The 24,414-nt window shown below is 37.0% G+C and overlaps 1 protein-coding gene across 9 annotated transcripts in view; it reads right to left on the bottom strand.

Moving 5' to 3' along the window:
• Window positions 1-14,885: 14,885 nt before the first annotated feature.
• The window catches only part of tcf12 (transcription factor 12), a 196,687-nt gene continuing 187,158 nt past the window's right edge, over window positions 14,886-24,414 (bottom strand). For 5 of the 9 annotated variants that reach the window (XM_056462086.1, XM_056462090.1, XM_056462088.1 and 2 more), the window contains 5 exons: window positions 23,116-23,233; window positions 21,250-21,415; window positions 19,795-20,045; window positions 19,022-19,172; window positions 14,886-17,408 (listed from right to left, as the gene is read on the bottom strand). In XM_056462086.1, the coding sequence (XP_056318061.1) occupies window positions 19,030-19,172; window positions 19,795-20,045; window positions 21,250-21,415; window positions 23,116-23,233 (678 nt within the window). In that variant the 3' untranslated portion in view covers window positions 14,886-17,408; window positions 19,022-19,029. The remainder of the gene's footprint in view (window positions 17,409-19,021; window positions 19,173-19,794; window positions 20,046-21,249; window positions 21,416-23,115; window positions 23,234-24,414) is intronic. The other 4 variants (XM_056462087.1, XM_056462092.1, XM_056462089.1 and 1 more) reach the window with 1 other exon arrangement.

Raw genomic sequence — 24,414 nt, 5'->3', positions numbered from 1 at the left:
TAGCAGCACTTGGAAAATATATTAAAGAATATATATATATATATATATATATATATATATATATATATATATATATATATATATATATATATATATATATATATATATATATATATATCACAGGTAAGCTAATAATTTTGCCCTCAACTGTAAATAAGCTAGTAAAAGAATTTATTTATCCCATGAAATATTATCCTAATTTAGAAACAGTGCCAGAACAGTAGCTATCAAAGAACAATGTGCACTTATGAGGGCTCTCAGCAGAACGTTTTGATGAGCCAAAATAACACCTTTGTATAGGTGCACTTTATGTGATATCCTTCATATGCAGATGTGTTCAGGATGTGCAGCAGGGAGCGCTGTCTGTCCCCTTTTGAGGGCCGCAGGTCCTGATGTGAACAGATCGAGTGACTACAAGTTTACACGTTAGGCTCTAGTCAAAAGATGTACTGGCTTTCAAATACAAAATTAATATAGGTCTGCCTGATTATTTTTTCCATTTTAAGCATTTATGCAGCTCTTTGATTTTCAGAAAAACTAGAAACAATGTTTTTATAAAGGCAGTGAATTGAGTCACATTTAGAAAAATAGCCTCGTAAATAAGCCACGTATCCGGTAATAATATAAATACAGAATAAATGCATTTGTAGAATTTATATTATTTTATATAATTTTTATTTTATTTTCACACCCACTGCCTAGTTTTATATCTTGTAGGGTTGATCTGTAAATTATGTAACTACATTTTCGTTGAACACAAAAGAAGATATTTTGAAGAAAGATGAAAATCTGGAGCCAAACATTAATTAATAAGTTCTATAAAACTAAAGTTCTTAAGTTCTATGTAAACTAAACATTTAAGGCATTTTTAATAAATATTTAATAACCATTTTCTGATACGTACATTTTCATTTATCCACATCATTTGGCGTTTGCTTTCCAATACACACGTGAGCTGGCAAAAGTCCTGCACATGCAGTGTTCATGCAGACATTTTAGTGTTGTAAAACTAATCAAACATTGTGCATATTTCATTACAATATTTTGCATAATTCTATTTCTATTTTAAAATGAAGTCAATTAAATAAACTTGTAAGTGATTACAACGGTATTGTGTGAACATTGGAGAATACAAATGTTTTATATTGTAGATGGGAGAATATATTTCTGTAACATTTTGTGAAAAGTGTTGTGAAATGTTTAGAAAAAAATTTATCTTTTGATTTATGTTAAAGTAATTTTTATTCTTTATTGTAAATGGAAAAGGTGCATTTACACAAAAATAAACTTTTTAAAAACACAGTTTAATAAATGTATTTGATGATTTATATTTAATGAAAACAAATTGACGCATTTTGAATATAGCAGAATGCCTTTAATAGTTCTTAAAGAACACATTTGACACTGTTAAGGCACAAAGTCACTGTAGTGGAGGAATGTACAATATTGTATCTGCAGGTTTTAAAAACCAAAGGTACATTTTGGTTTCCCATGGTACAGATCATGTCCTTAAAGGTACAAACTGAAATGGTACAAATTTGTTTCTTTGTCTTAAGGTACAATTCTGTTCCATAAAAAGGGACTGCCCCAGTGACAAGGGCTTGTACCTTTTTTGGTACAACATTGTACCATTTTTTCTATCAGTGTAGGGGACTTTTCTATGATGTATTCTAATTGGCCGATGAACATTCTAAGGAAGGTGTGCAATTTTTTTAGATAAACACAGCAAGAATTGTTTCAGCCAGGCAGGTTTTGACCACATTACAGTTCCTTATCACAACACTGAGTGATTTCATTTACACTATTTCACAGCCACAATAGTCAAAAGCCTTTGGATGACATGTGTAAGAAACTACTGGAGCAGTTTGAGGACAAAAAAAAATTGACAGATGTCTTAAAAAGCAATTTCCAAACATTGTGTTAATTAACACTGATCGGTTCAATTATTACACTGTAAAACCCAACAGTCAACTTTATCAAATGAAATGAGTGTAGTTAACTCAAAATTTACCGAAAGTTAATTGTACTCATTTGAAAAGAGTTTTGAACTCAGTGTTGAAGGTAATGAGTTAATTAAATACCTCATTACTTTAACTTAAATGGAATAAGTTCACAGTACTCATATAGATTAGTTTTTGAGCTCAAATGGTTTGTTGCTATCGGGTTCCTCAAATGGTTTGTTGCTTTAACTTATTGGGTTTAACAGTACTCAGTTGGTTTGAGTTCTCTTCATTTACTGGGTTTTACTGTGCTCAAATTGCTTCATTTACTCAAATGGATTAAGTTCACAGTACTCATTAGGATTAGTTTTTGAACTTAAATGTTGCAATCGGGTTTCCTCAAGCGGTTTGAGTTACCTTAACTTTTTGGGTTTTACAGTGTAGAAAATATTGCACACCGGTGCTGTGGTGATGTGACCACATTGATAACACGAATGACTATTGAAATACAGTATACAGGATACACAGTGTGTAGCTGAGGAAGTTGCTAGCCTATTTATGGATCCAGCTACATATGAAATGTATTTAAGCAACTAAAAGTAGCTGATTAAAAAAGGTTTGTATTCCAGTGAAGTGAATGTCAGCTCAATAGAGTATGCACAAATGATACATTTTTTAAAATCTTCTGGATACAACTGAGAGGTCTAAAATCTTGAGTTACATCAAAAGCATGTGGGTTTAAACATGTCCTGTTATGCTTTTACATTTTCATTATTTCCTAATGTTGCAGTTTGAGCATGAAAAGCAAATTTACAAAGCATACAGTCTAGAGGGAGTTATTGTGGATATCAGCACTGTTTCAGGACTTCCTCAAATGACTACATTGTAATCTTTATGTTTTTATTCTGGAATGTACACTCCACAATATAACATATTCGTTATTGCCTCCTGATGGGAAGAGGACTGGTTGAGTTGCGTAAGTACTGTATATCTTCAAGAGATACTGTTTCACAGATGTAATACAATAATACACATGTGACTTCTTCCCCAACAGTTTGCACTCCCAGACACAATTTCATTATGAGAACATGCATATTTTCTTTGTGTGCCTCTGACATTACCTTTGAGCTTTTGATTGCAGACTAGAAGAAGAAAAGGACATTTTTACACAAGTATGTTGATTTTTTCCAACAAATGAGTTAAAACTGTTATACTTGTTGATTCAGTTCATGTTACAAGGCAATATTTCGGAAAGACCAAAGTTTGTAGCACGCAGCTACACTGTAAAACCCCACAACTTTATCAAATAATATGAGTGTAGTTAACTCAAAATTGACTGAAAGTTAATTCTACTCATTTGAAAAGAGTTTTGAACTCAGCGTTTAGGTTAATGAGTTAATTAAATACCTCATTACTTTAACTTAAATGGAATAAGTTTCCAGTACTCATTAGGATTAGTTTTTGAACTTAAATGGTTTGTTGCAATCAGTTTCGTCAAACGGTTTGAGTTGGCTTAACTTATTGGGTTTTACAGTACTCAGTTGGTTTGAGTTCTCTTCATTTATTGGGTTTTACTGTTAACAAATAGCTCCATTTACTCAAATGGATTAAGTTCACAATACTCATTAGGATTAGTTTTTTAACTTAAATGGTTTGTTGCAGCTGGGTTCCTTAAACGGTTTGAGTTAGCGTAACTTTTTGGGTTTTACAGTGTACATTAAACTCTCATCTTATTTTGTCAGAGTGCATCTGTTTATGCTCCAGGATTTCATTCACGTGATCTCAGAACAATTCTTTTGTTGTCAATCCAAGATTGGTATTGGTTAGTTTTAGGGGTGAGATTTGGTGCCACGACTCCTTTAAAAAAATCATAAATTTTGACTGAACTTCATAAAAATTAGCCACTAAACTGACAAAACAGTTATGTTTCCTCAGGAGATCAGTCTTGATCAGCACATATGCCCTAAATAAAGTGAGCTAATAAAGAAAATGCACCATGTTACAATAAGATGTAGCATCCTAATATTTACATAATTTGCCATATGTCAGCTTTCTGTGTGCAGGGGTTGTGTCTGATCTTTCATAAAACCTTTTGCAAGGATTTTAACCCAAAGCCGATTTAATAGTAAGTACCTCTGTTTCGAATGACAAAGCTTTAAAACACATTCAAAAGTTTTGTTTATTGTTGCCAGAGTAACCGAGGCACGAGCTGTAAAGGCATACTGTAGGCTGCATCTCAAGGCACTGATCAGTGAATCTGCCATTTTAAAGACCACATGAACAGTAGTTGCAGAGACTTTTATTTCAGTATGTTGATCTAGCAGAATATTGAGTATGGGGGCGGAGCTTTCTTTTTTTTCCATTCCCTCATATTGCAAACTTTTAACAGTTGGAGTGACAGAGACAACGTTAGGATCCAAGTGCAGGTTTATTCGATAGTCAGGCAAGCAAGGGTCAACACAGGTGCAAACAGATGAATAAAGGCAAATCCAGAATCGTAGTCACTGTAACAGGCGAGAAGTCAGAAGGCAGGCAGTGAACAGGGACAAACTTGGCAAAGGTCAAAACAAGACTAAGGAAACCACGTTGAATTGTCACTTTACAGGTAAACAAGACTTGGCAAGGAAGTGAGTGTGTGTGCTGTTAAAGTAGTGTGTGTAATCAGTCCAGAAGCTGCATCAGCTGTGGGAGTCTAATCAGTGGAGACTTGGAGCAGGTGTGTGTGTGTGGCATGACTGAATATGTAGTCCGTAAGTTGTAGTCCAGGTGAATGTGTGTGAGATCCAGTGATCTTGGGAGTATGATCGCTGGTGATCGTGACAGAGCCCCCCCTCTAAAGAGTGGCTTCCAGACACTCCTAATACTGATCAGGCAGGAGGTGGAGCGGAGGCGGAACAGGGGGAGGGATGGAGGGCCAGGACCATGCAGCGGAGGTGTACCTGGGGCATGGAGCTGCGGTGAGCCTGGAGCGTGGAGCTGCGGAGGGCCTGGGGTGTGGAGCTGCGGAGGGCCTGGGGCGTGGAGCTGCGGAGGGCCTAGGGCGTGGAGCTGCGGAGGGCCTAGGGCGTGGAGCTGCGGAGGGCCTGGAGCATGGAGCTGCGCAGGGCCTGGGGCGTGGAGCTGCGCAGGGCCTGGGGCGTGGAGCTGCGGAGGGCCTGGGGCGTGGAGCTGCGGAGGGCCTGGGGCGTGGAGCTGCGGAGGGCCTGGGGCGTGGAGCTGCGGAGGGCCTGGGGCGTGGAGCTGCGGAGGGCCTGGGGCGTGGAGCTGCGGAGGGCCTGGAGCAAGGAGCTGTAGACGGCCTGGAGAGTGGAGCTGCGGTATGTCTGGGGGCTTAGGTTCAGCAGGCATCGGCCGGTCATAAGGACCTGATGGATCACATGGCTTTGGCAGCTCTGTGAAGTCCTGCGGCCTTGGCAGCCATTCGTGGAACTCAGACTGCAGCTCTGGCCTTTTCGTGGGACTCACGCAGTGGCTCGGGCCTTTCATGGCACTGGGATTCGTGGGACTCAAGGGGATCTGGTACCCGCCAATCAGGAAGCTCATGCGGCGGCGGCCATTCAGGAAGCTCAGGTGGCATCGGCCATTCAGAAAACTCAGGCGGTGGTGGCGGCCATTCTGGCAGTACTGGCGGCAGTCGCTCTGGCAGCTCTGGCAGCAGTGACTTTGGCGGCAGTGGTAGCGGCTCTGGCAGTACTGGCGGCAGTGGCTCTGGCAGCTCTGGCAGTGACTGAGGATCTGGCAGTTCTGGAGGATCTAGCAGCTCTGGCAGTGACTGAGGATCTGGCAGCTCTGGAGGATCTGGCAGCTCTGGCAGTAACAGCTCTGGTGGTGGCAGCAGCTCTGGCAACTCAGGTGGCAGTGACCATTCTGGTGGCTCAGGTGATGGTGTTTCAGGAACTGTCTATCACACTATAAAGTAGTGTGTGTAATCAGTCCAGAAGCTGCATCAGCTGTGGGATTCTAATCAGTGGAGACTAGGAGCAGGTGTGTATGTGTGGCATGACTGAATATGTAGTTCATAAGTTGTAGTCCAGGTGAATGTGTGTGAGATCCAGCGATCTTGGGAGTATGATCGCTGGTGATCATGACAAAACTAATGGGAAGAGTGGTGAGGTTAAGAATATTGTGCTGAAGCCATCAAACATCAACAGAGAAGGACCACCACTCCAAATGCTGAAGAAAATGGTCAGATTTTGACTACAAAACTTTTTTTTCAATGGATTAACTTAAATGAATCAATTGTTCACCTACAGAATAACAATGATCAATAGCAGAAAAAATCATATTTTGATTTAACACAGACTTTAAGTGCAGTTTCTTTCAATGCACTAAAACGTTTGCAGATATGGAACAGTCTAGCATATTTTTGTATTTAATAACAGTTTTTTTTTTTTTTGTATATGCAACAAAGTGTTCGGTATTCGTGTGTAATTCATGTTAAGCAACATTATGAAACAATACATTACTCACAAACTGTGCGTAATGTTGTTTAACTAAAACATTCTCATGTCACCATTGTTGTCCCAGTGTGTAGTGAGTCAAGATACTGTCCTTACCAGTTGCCAAATTTGTGTACAGGACATACTGATTCATGACCTTGCTTGCGAGCTAGAGAGCTGATTGAGACGTACCCATAGACAAAGTCTGTGAAAGACAGGTCTGCAGCCTTTAGCCAAAGAAATATTAACATCTAAAGCTAACACCTCAGCTTTACCAATACATGGTTAAGGAAACAGGTCTGTTTTTTTTATTTAATGAATGTAAATGGAGCAAAGGCGCTGAATGGATTATAAACTTATCTTTGTCTATCAACATGTCTGTCAAAAAAAAAAAAAAAAAGGATTTGCACCTTTTAGATTGATCCAGAAATAATGCGGGAAGTGCCAAACAATTTTGCGAGTGGTAAGTTGCAGAGCATGGCTCTTCTCATTCATTTAGATGGTCTGAATCTCTCCATAGCAGAAGTCAATAGATTTCAAAGCTGTAGTGCATAGGTCTCAAACTGGATTCCTGGAGGGCCGCAGCCCTGCACAGTTCTGCTCCAACCCTAATCAAACACAGCTGATCAAGACTAGTCTTGAACACAAGACTGTGTTCAAAACTATAGAGACTATTAAGCAGGTGTGAGTTGGAGGTGATCGGAGCTAAACTCTGCAGAGCGCCAGGACTTGAGTTTGAGATCATTGCTGTGATGTGTTGAGCTAAGAAAATTACATGTGATCCAAGCTAGAGATGACTTAGGTACTTAGGTAAAGGTTTTGCAAGAATGACTCTAAGATAGTTCTTTTAAACTTCCTCCATTTGTAGAGATGTGGACTTTTCCATCACACAAATCTGTCAGAGCCAGGATTAGAACCTAGGTCTCTGGTGATAAAGTCTTAATATTCCATCACTGAACCACATGAGATTAATGAACCCAACAGTGAGACATTACGTGCTTCTTCAGAGTTTATAACAAAAAATAAAGTTCAAAACATTGTCAAACGGTGACAGGAAGGAAAATATCCCGAAAGCAAAACAACCACAAGGTTATAAACATCAAAAACTTATAATTTAAGGAAAAAAACTTATGGCAATCACTGGCTAGGATCAACCATAAAAAAGCAAAGAAACAAAGGAAATTGGTCCACTTAAATACACATGGCTAAACAGTATTAAAGTGTTAACTGCTGAAGTCAAAGAAAAGTTAGTGAACTCAATGAGGACATGGCAAAACCCTGACACAAATCCAGACCATCTTTGGCATTGCCCTTTATTAAAAAGATGTCTAAATAGCGGCAGTAATTTGCATTTAAAGACCCACACACAGCCAGGCCATTTAAAGCATGGTATAATGTATTATCTGTGAGGTATTTCCAGCTGAAACATTACAGACACATTCTGCGGACACCTGAGATTTATACTGCAACTCGTAAAAAAAACTGCTGCACAGGTCACTTGTAAACTTGTTAAGCTACTTTTATCCAGGGTTAATCTCAGGTTAGATAATGGTTTATCAAGCATAGCTAAAAGGTCTCACATTAACGTCAGCAAAAGAGAGTCATCAAGTACACCAAAGCAAACTGTATTTGTGGAATGTGATCTGGTGTTTGTCAAGGGGTCACAGTTTAGCTGGTTAATTCTGCCACAACACTGGTAATACAAGGAAGTATCTGTAGTTCACTTGTAGTTATTAAACTTCCAAAGGTGTTACAGTTCACAGAATATACTTATTCTTGTTACATTGGCAGCTCTTTGTATAATGTTTTAAATCAGGGGAGACCAAACTCGGTCCTGGAGGGCCACTGTCCTGCATAGTTTAGCTGTAACTTGCTTCAACATACCTGCCTGGAAGTTTCTAGCAAAGAAAGAGCTTGATAAGCTGGTTCATGTGTGTTTAATTGAGGTTGGAACAAAGATATGTAGGGCATCGGCCCTCAAGAACCGATTTTGGACACCCCTGTTTTAAAGAATGGCTGTAAATGTTTTTCATTATTTGGTTATGGATTATGTTTTATGAATTGTGATGCGTACATGTAAGTGATTTTAAGTCTTTGTATGCAACTTTAATGTGCTGCTGTCTAACTGGATGAAGAGATATTGAGAGACACTGAGATGAAGAGAGTTACATCTCAATGTGATCTCCTGGCTAAATAAGGGAATAATAATAATAAACAGTACCTGTTTACATGAATTCTTTCTTGTAAATGAATATACAGCTGGTAAAATAAATATCGAATATGTCATGTTTTTCCTGGGAATAATATTTCTAAAGGATCTGTTAACATGGAATTAAACCAGATTTTGATAAAAACATAAACAATACAAACATAAAAATAAAACAAATACTTCTATAAAAGTTTTTTTTTTTGTTGATGGCAGCTTAAAGACGCCTCTCATGTGGAGAATCAAGTCACATGTATTACTCAGGTGTAATTCTTTCACAGATTTCTCACAAAAATCTTGATGCTTCTGTGAGTTTCATCTATCAAACTTTATTTTGTATTTTCTATTGGATTCGAGTCAGGTGGTTGGCTGAGCGATTCTACAGCTAGATTTTCTTTCTCTGAAAGCATTTGAGAGTTTCCTTGGTTGTGTTTTGGATCATTGACTTGCTAATGGACTGAAGCAGCTAATATTCATTTACAATGATGAAGAGCAGAGGTTTACTGAAGAACTACTGAGAGATTTCAGCTGCTGTAAGGGCTTTCACTGCCTTTCTACACCTTCCTTTCTTCATGTGTTTAATACTTTTCCCCTGTGTCATTTCATTTTATTACACATAACTTAATTCTTAAACTAAATAGATTTGTTTTCTTTGCATATATGGATTTATTTAATTGTAACCAACCTCCGGGGAAAATGTCAAGTCAACAGCACTTTTAGAAATATGTTTTCTGAGAAAAACGGTGATGTGTTGAATACTTATTTCCCCCACTGTACATGAATAATACCTGCTTAGAAGAACATGATTTTAAAGGTGTGGTCCAGAGTGTATTTTTAAGGCTTGGTTGTGTTTATAAGATGCAAAGCAATGTGTGCTCATGCTCCACTTGTAGAAAATCACGTTATTTCTTTCATGTTGTTTTTACGACTGTCATGTTTCCTAGTTCCTCCAAAAGGCTCGCCCTTAAGAGGCTCTGATTGGTCAGCTAACATAATGTGCTGTGATTCGCGGATCGGCTCCACATGACCAGGGAGCGTCACATCCAGTCATGCCTCTACATGCATGCGCTGTGCCTCTGCTGTGTAAATAATGTCAGTCAGTGTAGCCGTGTCAGTGTGAGCCTAAATCAGACAGAAAATGAAGCGGACGCAGCTGAACTTCACACCTGCTCTCTAAAATAAAATCTAACAAGTGTCTTTCACATATATTCAGGTTATAAGCAAGTGTAAGTAATATGAAACGTTCACATATCTTTTGTGAGTTTATTATTTGTGATGTAGAATGCAGGGAACGCGGCCGCATAGAAAGGCACTGCAGCGCTGGTGAATATTGTGGCTGTTTACAGCGGTTTGATGGATAAATATGAATTTGTAGCTAAATTGTCAGCAGTGCCAAACAGCATTTCCTGTTGTATACATCCTTGTTTACGTCCTTGCTACAGCATACCAACACTAGAAACTGTGCATGTAATTGCAATGTAATTTAATTTTAACAAATAAAATACTTACAGGTTGTGGCTCACAATCCAAAGCTTTGTTTATTATGGTTAGCTGCTCCTCCTTTGAGAAGTTTTTAGCTGAATCCAGCACTGAACTGGGAGAGATTCTGGAAGCTGTCCTGTCTCAAATGCTAGAGCTATATATTTTATAATTTTCTAGAATAATTAAATTAAAGTATAAGCACTTCTCTCTTTGTGCATACCTGTCAACATTGTGATGTAATTATAAGGGATATTCCCACCATAATAAGGGACTAAATATGTTCATTTGGAGCTGTTTCATTGTAAATAAACAGTTAAATGGTCAGTTATATGTTTTATTATTAACTAAAGAAAATTTAAACAGTATACATTAGCAGCAAATACATTAGCAAACAGTTCAGCTTATTAAAATTAATAGCTATTATATGAAATAGAATTAAGCTATCAAATCTCATTAGCCGTTTCTTCACTGTATAACTTACACATTCTGATTAAAGAGCAACGAATGAATCTCTCATTTATTTAGATTTGTTTTTGTTTGATTACATTAAATAACAGAAGTGTCACTTTAAAAAAGCACACATCTAGTGTTATAATGAAAGCTTTCGATTGTTTTCCTGACTTTTTATGCTCATTTAGACCGAAATTAGTTGTGTTTGGAAAAAAAACCCCACCAAGATCGACATCTTTAGATATCATTATTATTAATTATGTGTATATATCAGTTCAAATACCCACCCAAAACACAGACTTTCGCTCTGCTTCAAATCGCGTGTACAGAATCCGTTTGGGAAACAGCATCTATTTATCACTATGAAGTGCGTCTGACAGTCAGGCATCGCTATATGACTGTTTTGAGGATTGCATAGGAGGGGAGACAGCACCTGTAATGAAAAGAAAAGGGAATCCCGCCATTTTTATATTTATTTCAAAGTGTTTTCATGCCTAAACAAAGCGAAAGCACAAAACAGACTCACATTTAAGAGCAAGGGGCGGCCCCTGGTGGTTCGGCGGTATGGGTTTCGTGTAGGGAGGATTGGCTCCTTAATGTTTATTTGCCACCCTTCAGAGAAAAACTGAAAATACGGGAGAAATATGGGAAAATACCTTTACAGGATGATTGCGGGATAGAACTGTAAAATACAGGAGAATCACAGGAAAAACGGGAGGCTTGACAGGAATGTTTGTGTCGTGTCCTTAAAAAGCTCAAAAACAGAAACAGAAGAAGCTCTGTGGAAATAGCAGCGTTTGGACGCCATTTTGGCTTTCTCTGCTATAACACTACATCACTGCATGGGGTGTATGTGCGTGGTAAATATTTTTTTGTAGTCCCCAAACTTCATTCGCTTTAGGCTTTGCTAAGCTAACTCTGTATAAGCCAATGTCTCCCTTTGCATTGAACTTTGAGCGTCTTACATTCAGAGATGCTGTTTATGTTCACACAGCTACATTACATATCAACTAAAGTTTAAAATATGATATCTTAGTGGACCACCCCTTTAAGAAAAGCAAATATATAGATATAATGTCTGGTACACAGAAGCTGACACATTAAATACAATTTCTGTGAAAGGAAGAGAGTCAGCAGGACACGTTCTGATCAAAATGCATGTCAGCCCCAGAGAAGCTTGATTTCTCTCCAGCAGCAGAAGCCAAGATGCTCCTGTCAGTAAAGCCCACCATGACACTCCTGCGCTGGGCTGTCACAGGCTGCCAGATTCACAGGAAGTTCACTCTCAAACATGGTGGTCCCATGCTTAGCAAACACTGCCCATTTTTCTAGTTGACTGCAAGTAAACACTCCAGGGCACGGTTTTGATAAAGGCAGGAAGGAATATGCACACAGCCACACAAACACACATACACAGAGGGAGGAAGCAGGACAAAACCTTCCCACCCAGCCAGTAGAGTTGGATCAGCCTCCAGATGAGGTGTTGTGCTGGAAGTCTGACAGAGTCGGAATTGGCCGCCGTTTCTCCAGCATTTAGCAACCTCTTCCTCAGCGCCATTCCTGTCTCACAGCGGATCTGTCAGCACAGGACAAATCCAATGAGAAAGTGTCTCTCACACATGTACAGAGGCATAATTTAGGGCAGATGTGTGAGCCGGGGAGATGAGTTCTGGGATTTAGTTTAGTCTTTTAATTGGACAGCCAGGACTGATGTCATTGCGCAAAAATGCACGGACGGATGAAAAATGAGAAACAAACAGAGCGAACTGTTTTTAGAGTTTCACCAGGTTTTGTGGAAGTCGCATTGCGGAGAAAGATCTGGCTGTAAACCCTTCACCACTACAGGGACAAAACAGGTGCTCCCATATTTCATACCTGACACAAAGAATGGGGGGAAATGATTTAATTAGGAAGCAAAGTCAATTAACACTGGGAAAACGCACACATCCCGTAATGAGAGAGAATGGTTGCGTGGTGTTATTTTCCCAGGATCGTTCACTAGAGACGAGAAGTATGTTTGTCTTTCAATCAAGTTAAAGACAGATGTTGAACTCTTCCAACTGAAGATCTGAATTACTCTCAAATGAACATGCTCAGTGTTTTTACACACATCGCAATGTCTGTATAACAGAAGCCAGCTAGTAAAATACTGAGCAGGTAAACCTCACTCTACTGAACCTGAAAAGGTGCTCTACACGCTCAAAAAAGAATTATAAACCCTTGTCACTGGGGCAGTCCCTTTTTATGGAACAGAATTGTACCTTAAGACAAAGAAACAAATTTGTATCATTGCAGTTTGTACCTTTAAGGACTTGATCTGTACCATGGGAAACCAAAATATACCTTTGGTTTTTAAAACCTGCAGATACAATATTGTACATTCTTCCAAGGTACAATTCTGATCCATGAAGGTACCACTACAGTGACAAGACACTTTGTACCTTAACAGTGTCAAATGTGTTCTTTAAGAACTATTAAAGGCATTTTGCCTAATTTTATTTTCATTAAATATAAAACATCCACTACATTTTTTTTGTGTACATGCACCTTTTCTATTTACAATAAAGATTAAAAAATACTTTAACATAAATCAGATGATCTATTTTTTTCAATTTCACCACACTTAAATATATTCTCCCATCTACAATATAAAACATTTGTTTTCTCCAATGTTCATACAATACCGTTGTAATCACTTAAAAGTTTATTTGATTGACTTAATTTTAAAATAGAAATAGAATTATGCAAAATATTGTAATGAAATATGCACAATGGTTGATTAGTTTTACAACACTAAAATGTCTGCATGAACACTTTGCATGTGCAGGAATTTTTCAGCTCACGTGTGTAGTGGAAAGCAAACGATAAAAGGTGTGGATATCAATAAAATATATTTATCAGAAAATGGTTATTAAATATTTATTAAAAATGCCTTAAATGTTTAGTTTACAATACCTATAGTTCTATGTTTTAACAGTTGTTTTGTATTATACTCAATAATTAGTTTATGAGTTTCTTTAAACGTATGATTTTAAATGAGGATTCATGTTTTAATATGCAAATTATTCAGAAATCACTTTGCCTTTTCAGTAATATTTATTTGCATATATATTTTAATAAACAAGGAGTTGTTCATTACCTCTTTAACGAGATCAATTGTCTACCTTTATTTCAATTGTACCATAAAAGGCACAGAACAGTATCATAAGAGGTATTTTCTATACCATATAAGGTACAACTTTTACAAAGGTACAAAACTGTTCCTTAAGTAGTGACAGATGCTAGAGAGTCTTTAGCCTCCTTGTAAAGGCTGATTTATACTTCTGCGTCGAGTGATCGGCGTGACCCAGGGCGCCTGTCGTGCATTTGTTCTTCTGCGTGCTGTGTGTGTTGCTCTGCAATAACATTTCTAAAACGCTAGCTAGGAGTAGGTTTTTATGTTCCTTTGTGTCGCGTTTCTTTGTGGGTATTTTGTTTTTCTGAAAGCTACAAGAAGCTCAAACTTGTGCAACTCCAGCAGATGTGCAACAACTTTAATCATAAGGTACACACAAAACAACGGTTTCCATCTAGAGCTCCTTTACGGGGCTCAACACTTGTAAACACTCGCTCCATCAGGCTCGCGGCTCTCAGCACCGCCCACACCTGTCACCAGTACCAAGCCGACCAATCACAGAGCTTGCGATACGTGTCTTTATGCGTGTAGCGTGTGTACATTTTTTGAGAGGTCAGTGTCAGCGCCAACCCCTTATATATAAAAAGTCATAACACCATATATATATACATATATATATGTATATGTATATATATGTATATTAAAAGCTATTGCTTTACTAGTTAATTAGTTCAAGTTATTAGCAACTAATAAAGTTATGCTATCTAAGTGAATTTGATTGTAATGCAATAATGTTGGCACCTTACACATTTTGTTACACATGACATACTCAAGTACCCATATTGTACGACAGAACTCTTCATTCTGAGCCTTTTCTTGGAGCAGTGCTGTCAGTCAAAACACCTGGTAACTACACATATGACTTCAATTGAAATAGTATGTCAATAATTATCAAGACAAATAGTGTTGAACTTGCAGCCTTTGAAAACAGGTCTTTGGGCACACTTGGCCATTATTTCCAAACAAATATCCAGAACTTTACTCAATTAGGTGAGTAAATGCAACCGGATGGTAAAGAACCTTGCAAATTTGTAATGAGATTGACCATTAGGTGGTGCTATGACTTTTATAAAAGTAACTTTTTGTAAATGTCTTTTCCATCAAACTTTGACTTAATTCAGTCCAGAAAAGTCCAGATTAGCTGGATAAAAAACAAATGCTGAAGGAGGGAAATAAAGGCACGTACACTTGAGTTAAAAAAGATGGCACATTTATTGCTACATAAATGTTATATACATATTGTGTTTCTGTTACAGAGACAGAAAAAAAAGGAAAAAAAGAATTCGACTTCTTACTGCTGGTTTTCTGATGTGCATTGACAATACCTTGAATTTCGACATGGGTACAAATCGTTCATCAACCAACAATGCAGACTGGAGACAGAGATGGAGAGCACATCCTCTGGAACATCGAGCTCGTACAATACCCCATACTTACTAGACTGCCAGCTACAATCCTACTTCTGTTCTTTAAGATGCTATCCATAATCTTTTTATAATAATGGACAGGTTATGGTAAATAACCGTACATTTCGTTTTACTATCTAATATAGTAAAATAAAGTAAGAAACTTTTTTACTCAAAACTTTTGATTTCAAAAATCTAGAAAGAGTAATATTTAGAATTCAAGAAATGTTCTTACAATATTATTGTATAAAAGACTAACTATAGTGAAAAATAAGCCAAATGTTTTTTTTTTATCCTTTTCATAGACTTTTTTTTTCTTGTAATGAGGGAAAGCATCAGGGCATACAGCAAAATCTAACATATGCAACAGAGGAAGAACAGAACACAGAAAAAAAAAGGAAAGAAACAATAACAAAACAACAGACAAAGAGATGACTCATATCCTCATTTTCAGCCGGCAAAAATACAAGCTCTTGAATACTGAAATGTATAACAAGGCCACAAAGACTAGTGGATTTCACGATCATTTTCTTACGGAAGGGAACTCTCCACAAAGCAAAAAAAGAAAGGAAAATAATGCTGATATTCTTTACTGAAGTGTTTGTTCTTTTGACTGGAGTGGTTCATACCAGAATATGTGGCAGTCTTGTTTCAATGTGTGGAAGACAACAGACAGGGTAGAAAAAGACACAAAACCAAAATCTTTTTGGTCTTAAAGAAAAAACACGCTAGAAAAGAAAAGTTTCAGATTTACAAACATAAAATCCTGATCCAAACGGGCTTTGTTCATCATTTCCACTGTGCGAGTGAATTCATAGAGCTTCTCTTCTTTTTCAAACAGACATTGCGCTCACATTCTGCTGATCAAGTATCAAGTACTTGGATGCGTGCGTGAGGGGAAAGACAAAGCCATTCTAAGTAACTTAGAACATCCTTCTATTTTCACACCACAAATATACGCTTTACTATGAAGCCTAGAGATGCTTTGTATACAATTACAAATAAACATATAACATAAGGTTACTTTGAGTACGCTTTTTTTTCTCTTTTCTTAAAAAAAACCTGTTAATTGTTTTAGAAAATGAAACAAAAGAACACAAAAACAAAACTTCAATTCAGGCCAGGTGAATGAATGGTCTTCGTTTTAAATCCAACTCTCTCTCTCTCTCTCTTTTTGTGCCATGTTTCACGGTATTCAACAGAGATTCCTCAGTACAGATGCTCTCGGCATAACCACGGCTGTTCCACCAGATCATCTGAATACAAATAAACTGTATCGGAAATACGTCGCTCTCTTTACCTTTAACACTATATGGCAAAGGAATCAAAAGGACTAGACTGCGTCCCCTTTCCCATTTAAGACACTAAGAAAATATGCAGGGAATGCTGGGGTTTGGTAACGTTCTGCTTTCTGTATCTGTACTGCTCACTAATGAGTATAAACATGTCAGCTTGTGTTGGACCTTTGACCTTTCAGTAAAGCCGGAGTTTGCCGTTCCACCATCATTATTTGTGTGTGACTTTGCGTCTGTGGGGAAGAACTCACCGTAGTGAGCTACACTATCAACAAACCTCCTCCAGAATTAGGTAGTTTTGGTTTCTCGTGCTGTTTTTGTGTGGAATGAATGTAGATAAATATAAATAATATATTATTCCTTTGTTTTCTTTGTTTAGACAGAGGGATCCTTGAGCGTTTGACAAACACTCTCAGATTTTGATCTGAATATATATATATATATATATATATTAATCTCATGAAGCGGATGATTGAGCAGAGAGGCCCTTCCACAGACTCTGATGTGACGGACAAACTGCAGATCTACTGAAACGCCACCAGATTCTCATAGCAATGTCAGAACTTTCCCTTTAAACATAGACTTACAGCTCAGTAACATAATAAATAAGGAAAAAGAAATAAAAGAGAACAATTGCTGTTACAATGCATTCGTCAATTCAGTTTAGGCACAAGGCAAGTTCCACGTAGAGGGTGGAGGGGTGGAGACAGTCTCTGATTGTACAGCTGCGGCACACGGCTTGCAGACAGCGATATGTGCTGAGGGGCTTTTATGCTGGATACTTCTCTCTTTTTTATTTTCTCTGGTGGGCAGAAGGTTGCTTATCGATATGGGATGTCTTCACAGGGAGCTGGGCACTTGCCAGTTTTCTTCTATCTCAGGATTGCTTAACGGTGGAATTTTGCTTCGAGTGGTCTGTCTTTTCAAATTTGTGTCACAAACTGTGAGTCCTGTCCGCCCGTGGAAAGCAAGGTCACCGACTCTGTCTACCACACGCCATCGGGATCCATTTAATCTGAAAGTGAGGGAAAGATAAGGACGCTGTTTAGGACCCACTGCATTGACACTCATATCCCATTCACAACTGTATTGTGTGAGATAGCATGTGCAAATCCTAAAATGAGTTTAGAAAGTTTAAATCAGTCACTGTCTTACAAAACCTAGATTGAAGGAACACTTCACCTTCGTATTGTCCCAAATCATTAACTTATTGAATTTACGGAAAAAAATAAATACAGTTGAAGTCAGAATTATTAGCCCCCTGTTTATTTTTTCCCCCCAGTTTCTGTTTAACGGAGAAATTATTTTCAACACATTTCTAAACATAATAGTTTTAATAACTCATTTTTAATAACTGATTTATTTTATCTTTGCCATGATGACAGTACATAATATTTGACTAGATATTTTTCAAGACACTTCTATACAGCTTAAAGTGACCTTTAATGGCTTAACTTGGTTAATTAGGTTAACTAGGCAGGTTAGGGTAATTAGGCAAGTTATTGTATAACGATGGTTTGTTCTGTAGACTATCGAAAAAAATTCTAGTTTAAAGGGGGCTAATAATTTTGACCTTAAAATGTTTTTAAAAAATTAAAAACTGCTTTTTAAAAAAGAAGCTCGGACCAGACGTGTGCTTTTACAACAGTTTGGTGGTCAACAAACCCACTGGAATCGCAGTAAATACTTGCTTCACACACATTAAAATATATCCACACAAAGCTTGAAATCTGTACTTTTAAATGAACCAAGTGCACTTAAAAACAAAGGCTTTTTGGTTCTGTAATCTGTATGAAATGAGGTAAAGTGAGGTAAAGTCCATCCTGTCAAACACACATCATATGACAGCAACAACTCAAACGCCCACAAACTTGTAAACAAAGAGTCATTTCTGGAGATTCTCTATCAAGACCAAGCTGTGGATTATTTCAAAAGAGCAATGCGATCAGACAACTTAGAGGATGATCATGTGTAACATGGCCAAAAATGAGGATGGTGTCGTGCTCTCGCTCCTTTCAACTGTGCATGCACATTAGCTTGTTTCAGATGTTTAGAAACTGAACTAATGAGACGGTTGTTGTTTAATCTTATTGGTGATTTCAAATATTTACTGTAATCGTAAGCTCGGCAAGCAGTTTTGGAGAATTTGATGTTTCCCCATTCATACGGAATGCCCGTGCATACTGCTCGAGAGGCGTTTCAAAGATGGCCGCCGAGTGAAATGACTTGCCTTAAAGGGACTTTAAAACAACGCACTTGAGCATTTAAAAGATACAATATGTAAACGGCCCTTTAAGGAATACATTTTTATGAATGTTACAAATCAGCAGACGCTTTCTACCCTGGATATCAATGGCTACTTTTGTGTTTAAAAGAAAAAAGAAACTCAAAGGTTTGAAATCACTGTTTGTTTTTGGATTAATTCAAAAGGAATTGAATGGATGTCACTAAAAACAGGAATAACTACAAATAGGAATTGAATTGGATATTCCAAAATTCCAATAATTATAGTTCCAAAAGAACGACAGGCAAGGATAAAGCTCACTAGTTCTGAAACAGAGTCTGTGACTCAGCACCTACTGTTGTCATGTTTTAACCACCTGCCCATGTAGAGCTGATCATGCTTACCTGGCTGTTCACAGATGGCCCATAGGGTTGGATGTGTCTGTGAGGCCCGGGTGCACAGGGGGGTGGGCTTGCTGGGGGTCACCAGAAACCCCTGACACCTTCTCCTCCTCCCTCCTCTTAAGGCAGGCTGCTTTGGGGTTCAGGTTCCTCTCTGAACACAGGAATATCACCATCAGTGTTAAGCTCATAAAACAATACTAAAAAAAGTAAGCTTTCACTGCCATATAAAACCAGCTGTTCTGAGATCTGCTGAGGTGATTAACAGAAATTAGGAATGTTAAATAGTGGAATATTACTGATATTGACCTGCAGTGTTCCGTATATTGTATATATAACATTGTATATAGTGTCTATTACAATATTGAGTCAATTTTTTACAGAAGTTTAATTTATTTGGAACAGAATATCATATACTTACAAAAATTCTTCAAACTAAATATATTTCAGCATAATCAACACAAATAATGACTTATCCATATACTCTTAAAATAACCAATCAATTTAGCTGGTTTGAATTGAAGTGGGATGAAGCGCAAGTAACTTAACGTGTTACTTAAGGAAGTGATGTGAAATTATGTTTACGATAGGCTTAACATTGGAAAATATTACTTTTAAAAGTAAATTTACCCAACACTGTTGACCTAATAATCCTTCACCCTGATCATATTTCAGCAATCATGTCAAACGTCTGTTGAGAATCATAGCCAGCAGTGCCAGATTCACGAATATATAATTGAACTGACTGACAGGGATTGTTTAGGACAGCATCTGACCTCTGACTTGCTGTTCGAGGCTGAGAATGACGGCGACGGCCTGGTGGAGAATGAGCAGTTTGGTCTGGGGTTTCTCGCTCTTTAAGTGCAGCTGACACATGCGGCCCAGCTCTTTGAAGGCCTCGTTGATGTCCCGCACTCGCAGCCTCTCGCGGGCGTTGTTGGCCATCCTTCTCTCTCGCTCGCGCTCCGCTTTCTGCTCAGGGTTCAGATCCTCGTCTTCGTTGATACTGCTGCAGGACAGTTCACAGCTGTCAGAAGAGATCCAAACAAGCTTGGTGTTAAATTTCATTTCAAAACAGACATTAACAATGAGTTCATTTGTAAAATATAAAACAGAAGGTGCAATGATAAATGAATTTGTGACCATGGACCACAAAACCAATCATTAAGTGTTTTTTATTATCATTGAGATTCCATCGATGCATCTTTAGTAGGAAAGGACAATATTTGGCATACATTAGATACAACTATTTCAAAATCTGACGATGGTTTTTATTTGGTTATTAATTTACATATCACCCAAAAGCTGAAAAAATGAGCTTTCCACTGATGTATCTTTGGTAGGAAAAAACAATATTTGGCAGAGGTAAAACTACTTGAAAATCTGGAATCTTATGGTCCAAAAAAATTCAATTGAGAAAATTGCCTTTAAATGTGTTCAAATAAAGTGCTTTGCCATGCATATTCCTCATAAAAAATGTAGCTTTGATATATAGAAGAAATTTTGGTTTTTGTTAAATTGAGATGATTTTTTTTGACATAAAAGAAAATTCAACCATTTTGTCCCATACAATGTATATTTGGCTATTACTCAGAGTACGAAAGGCTGATTTAGTCCTCCTGAGTCACATTTGCTCACTGGATTTTTGTAATTATTTACACCATATCAGAATATAAACTTATTTATTTTTATTTTAGTCATGTCTTAATTATTTATCTTCTCAATATATATATATATATATATATATATATATATATATATATATATATATATATATATATATATATATATATATATATATATATATTCTATATATATATAAGTTAAATAAACTTAACCAATAAATCTGTCATGAAAACCTCAAAAGATAGTAGAAAAAACGTATTTATAATTAGATTTTGCACATTTGCACATATAACTATTATATCTAAAAACATACAGCAAGTGAAATTAATAGTTTATTCTCTGTTGTAATCATTAATATTATTAATAAAAATATTAATATATATATGTTTTTTATTTATAAGAAGAATCAAAATTCTCTTTAGTTTTTTCCCCCCATGCTATACTAAAAATGTGACTTCAGAACTGTGGTACGGAATCCTCATTTCTGCGTAGTGTTACACCTCTAGCTCTAATATTTAATTACTGTTAGAATAACTGTCTAAGGTCAGCGCTATTGTACTGAATTGCACTTTTTAAGTGTAGTGCTTTAAGAGTGGTTCCCTTGCCTTGGTCTAGAGCTTCCTCGATTCTGCTTCATATCCCTTTTATCGCTCTCATCATCTGATTTCAGGTCGTCAGAGGCATGGCTGTCATGCATATCATCTTTATCTTGATTCTCTACTTTCAACCCCAGAGGAGAACCAACCTGACTGGCCAATACACCTGCAATTGCTGAAACACAAGAAACACAGAAGTCAGACTCAATAAACACTATAAATCATAAAACTCTTCATGAATCAGAACCAGTGTTGGGCAAGTTAAAAAAAAAGTCATTTATTACTATTAGTTCACTACTTTTACTATTAGGGCTGCACAATATATCGTCTCAGCATCAGTATCGCAATGTGAGCATCCCCAACAGTCACATCGCAAGATATGCAATGTTGAGTCTAAATTATAGTTGATTTTATTATCATTTATAGTTGAATTATAGTTGAGATTTGTATTTAATTATTGTATTTATATGGAATGTATACGATTTATGCAAAAAAAAAAAAAAACAATTTCTTACTAGAGTTTTTGTCTTGTTTCTAGTCCAAATCTACATTTCAAAGTGAAGACGACAAGATTACTTTACTTTCCTCACTGGCAGATCATTTTACTTGTTTTAAGGAAAAACTCTTAATTTTGACTTATTTCTTATAAACAGTTGAAAACAAAACTAGAAACGAGACCCTTCAAAATAAGAAAAGCATTTTTTGCATAGTGATTATGAAATGTTTTGTACTTGAATACTATTAGGCTCCCCAGAAAAACATCACATAGAGCTCCTCAAACTATCTTGTGAAACTGTATTCATATCGCAACATTAATCGCAGAAAAATAAAATATTGCAAATGTCATGTTTTTTCAATATTGTGCAGCCCTAATTACATCGTTAAAATTGTATTTCATTTTTTTCTAATTACATTAAGTAACTTAATGACTCGATAAGTAATTTTAATAAGCAACTTGACCCAATTCAGCTTGAAGGAATCGCAAGCACACATAATATAAACAAAACTCTTTCAATTCTTTTCATATGATGACGTTCCAAACTTTATTTAAAAATTACACTTAAGAAATGTTAAACATGTATCAAAACACATTCATGTGTTTAAAGTAGTAATGACACTATATTTCATACATACTCTATATTGACATTAATTTCCTACTCAATAAATTAAAAAAAAAATCTAAAAATTCTCAAATTTAACTTTTTAGTTGAAAAAAATTCAGTTAATCTGCAAATATATTTTTATACATATAAAATAAATCTGTTTAAAATGACTCAGGCTACGCTAAACAGATTTATACACAACTGTTGAATTTATGCCCAGGATTTTAGCCAATTATATTTGAAGTAACTAAAATTACTAATTAAAATGTATTAATTATAAATAATCTTATTTAAATATTAAATAAAATAATTATAAAACAGAATAATTTACCAATAATACATTAATTAAACTGCCTAAAACGAGGTAGTATTATAGGCAGAAAAGTATTTTAATGATTCAATTTAATTCAAGTTCATTTGTATAGCACTTCACAAGAATTACTGTGTCGGAGCAGCTTTACAAAAGGTGCATTACAATCAAACTCAGAAAAGTTAAGATTATTAGTTACCATAACTTTATTAGTTACTAATAACTTTAACTAGTAACTAATAGCTTTTAATGCTTACAGGTCATTTATATGAACAGTTAACCTGCAGTTATATAGTATATAGGTGATGTCTATGTGTACATGTTCAGTGAAGTGTATTTGTGTATTAAGTGTATGTATAATGACAGTAACTAGTTACTTTCTAACTAATTCCACCCAACACTGATCATCATAACATGCTCTATGAGACCAAGGAGTCAATAAGTGAAAATAAAGTGTGTAACCTCTGAAGGCTTCTGCCTGGTGGTTGAGCTCAGAGCTGGAGGTGGGCGCAGCGCTGGCCTGCAGGGCGCTGTGGTTGTTGTTGTTCAGGCTGCCGCTCTCTTCACGGTGAACAGAACCCTGTCACAACAGATAGTCATAAACACATGAGGCAGAGAACAGAGCAAAACATCAAGAGTCCCTCTGATCACCAAGCCATCTGATCAGTGCCGAGGAAACAAAAGTGATTTACATTAAATCGGGGAAGAGACGTATCTTGGACTTCAAAGCCGAGAGAGTCTCTGTGTTCCTACTGTAGAGTGCGACCTCCTCTCTGAACAACTGAGTGCTGTTCACACTACAAAGAATGACCTTCACAGCCTCAAATTTGTGCTCGGAGAGACACCAGGCACTTCAGACCTCAGTTCTGACTCTGTTCCACCAAAAAAACACTCTTATGTTGTTTTCAATTTGAAAGCGTGTGTCTATACTTTGAGAAGCAGGTTGGTTGAAACATAAGAATGAACTGGATGCTCAAATTTCAGAATATGCTGGATTTTCGAAGCAGCAAACGTCAGGTCATTTAATAATGCTGTAGATACTGTATTCAGGTTAGCATAAAGCACATAAAAGAGCATCAAGGGGTTTTCAAACCTCAAAACAAAGCTTCATTTTTTTTTTCTTCTTCTTCAATGACCATCATTTTTTACAGAAGACAAGCACTATACTGATATTGAGTGTGGTAAAGGATATTTAGAACAAAGTCCCTTTAAGCAGTGGTCTTAAACTCAACTCCTGGAGGGCCACAGCTCTGCAGAGTTTAGCTCCAACCCTCTCCAACTCACACCTGCTAAATAGTCTCTAGTGTTCTTGAACACCTCGATTAGTTGGATCAGTTGTGTTTGATAATGGTTGGAGAAAAAACTGTGCAGAGCTGTGGCCCTCCAGGAATCAAGTTTGAGGCCTATTCTTTAAGGCAAGTCATTTCACTTAGTGGCCATCTTTGAAACACCTCTCAGGCAGTATGTTTGGGCATTCTGTTTGAATAGGGAAACATCAAATTCCCCAAAATTGCTTGCAAGCTCACCATTAAATTGTATATTAGGAATCGCCATTAAAAATAAACAAAAACTCTCTTTAGTTCCATTTCTAAACATTCGAATAACACAAAATCAACAGAAACTCATGTCTGGTTTGAGCCCCTCTCCCAGAGAATCATCAGTCTATAGAGCTCGATGATTGGCTCCTGTACTAGAAGGTGGGGCTTCATTTGCCATTCAAAACTATCCGAGTGACACGTCTTGTGTAGTCTTTGTTTAGCA

The sequence above is a fragment of the Danio aesculapii genome, chromosome 7 (assembly GCF_903798145.1).
Source record: "Danio aesculapii chromosome 7, fDanAes4.1, whole genome shotgun sequence".
Lineage (NCBI taxonomy): Eukaryota > Metazoa > Chordata > Actinopteri > Cypriniformes > Danionidae > Danio > Danio aesculapii.
The sequence above is the reverse complement of the archived record's forward strand: the minus strand, read 5'-3'. Positions and strand labels throughout refer to the sequence as shown.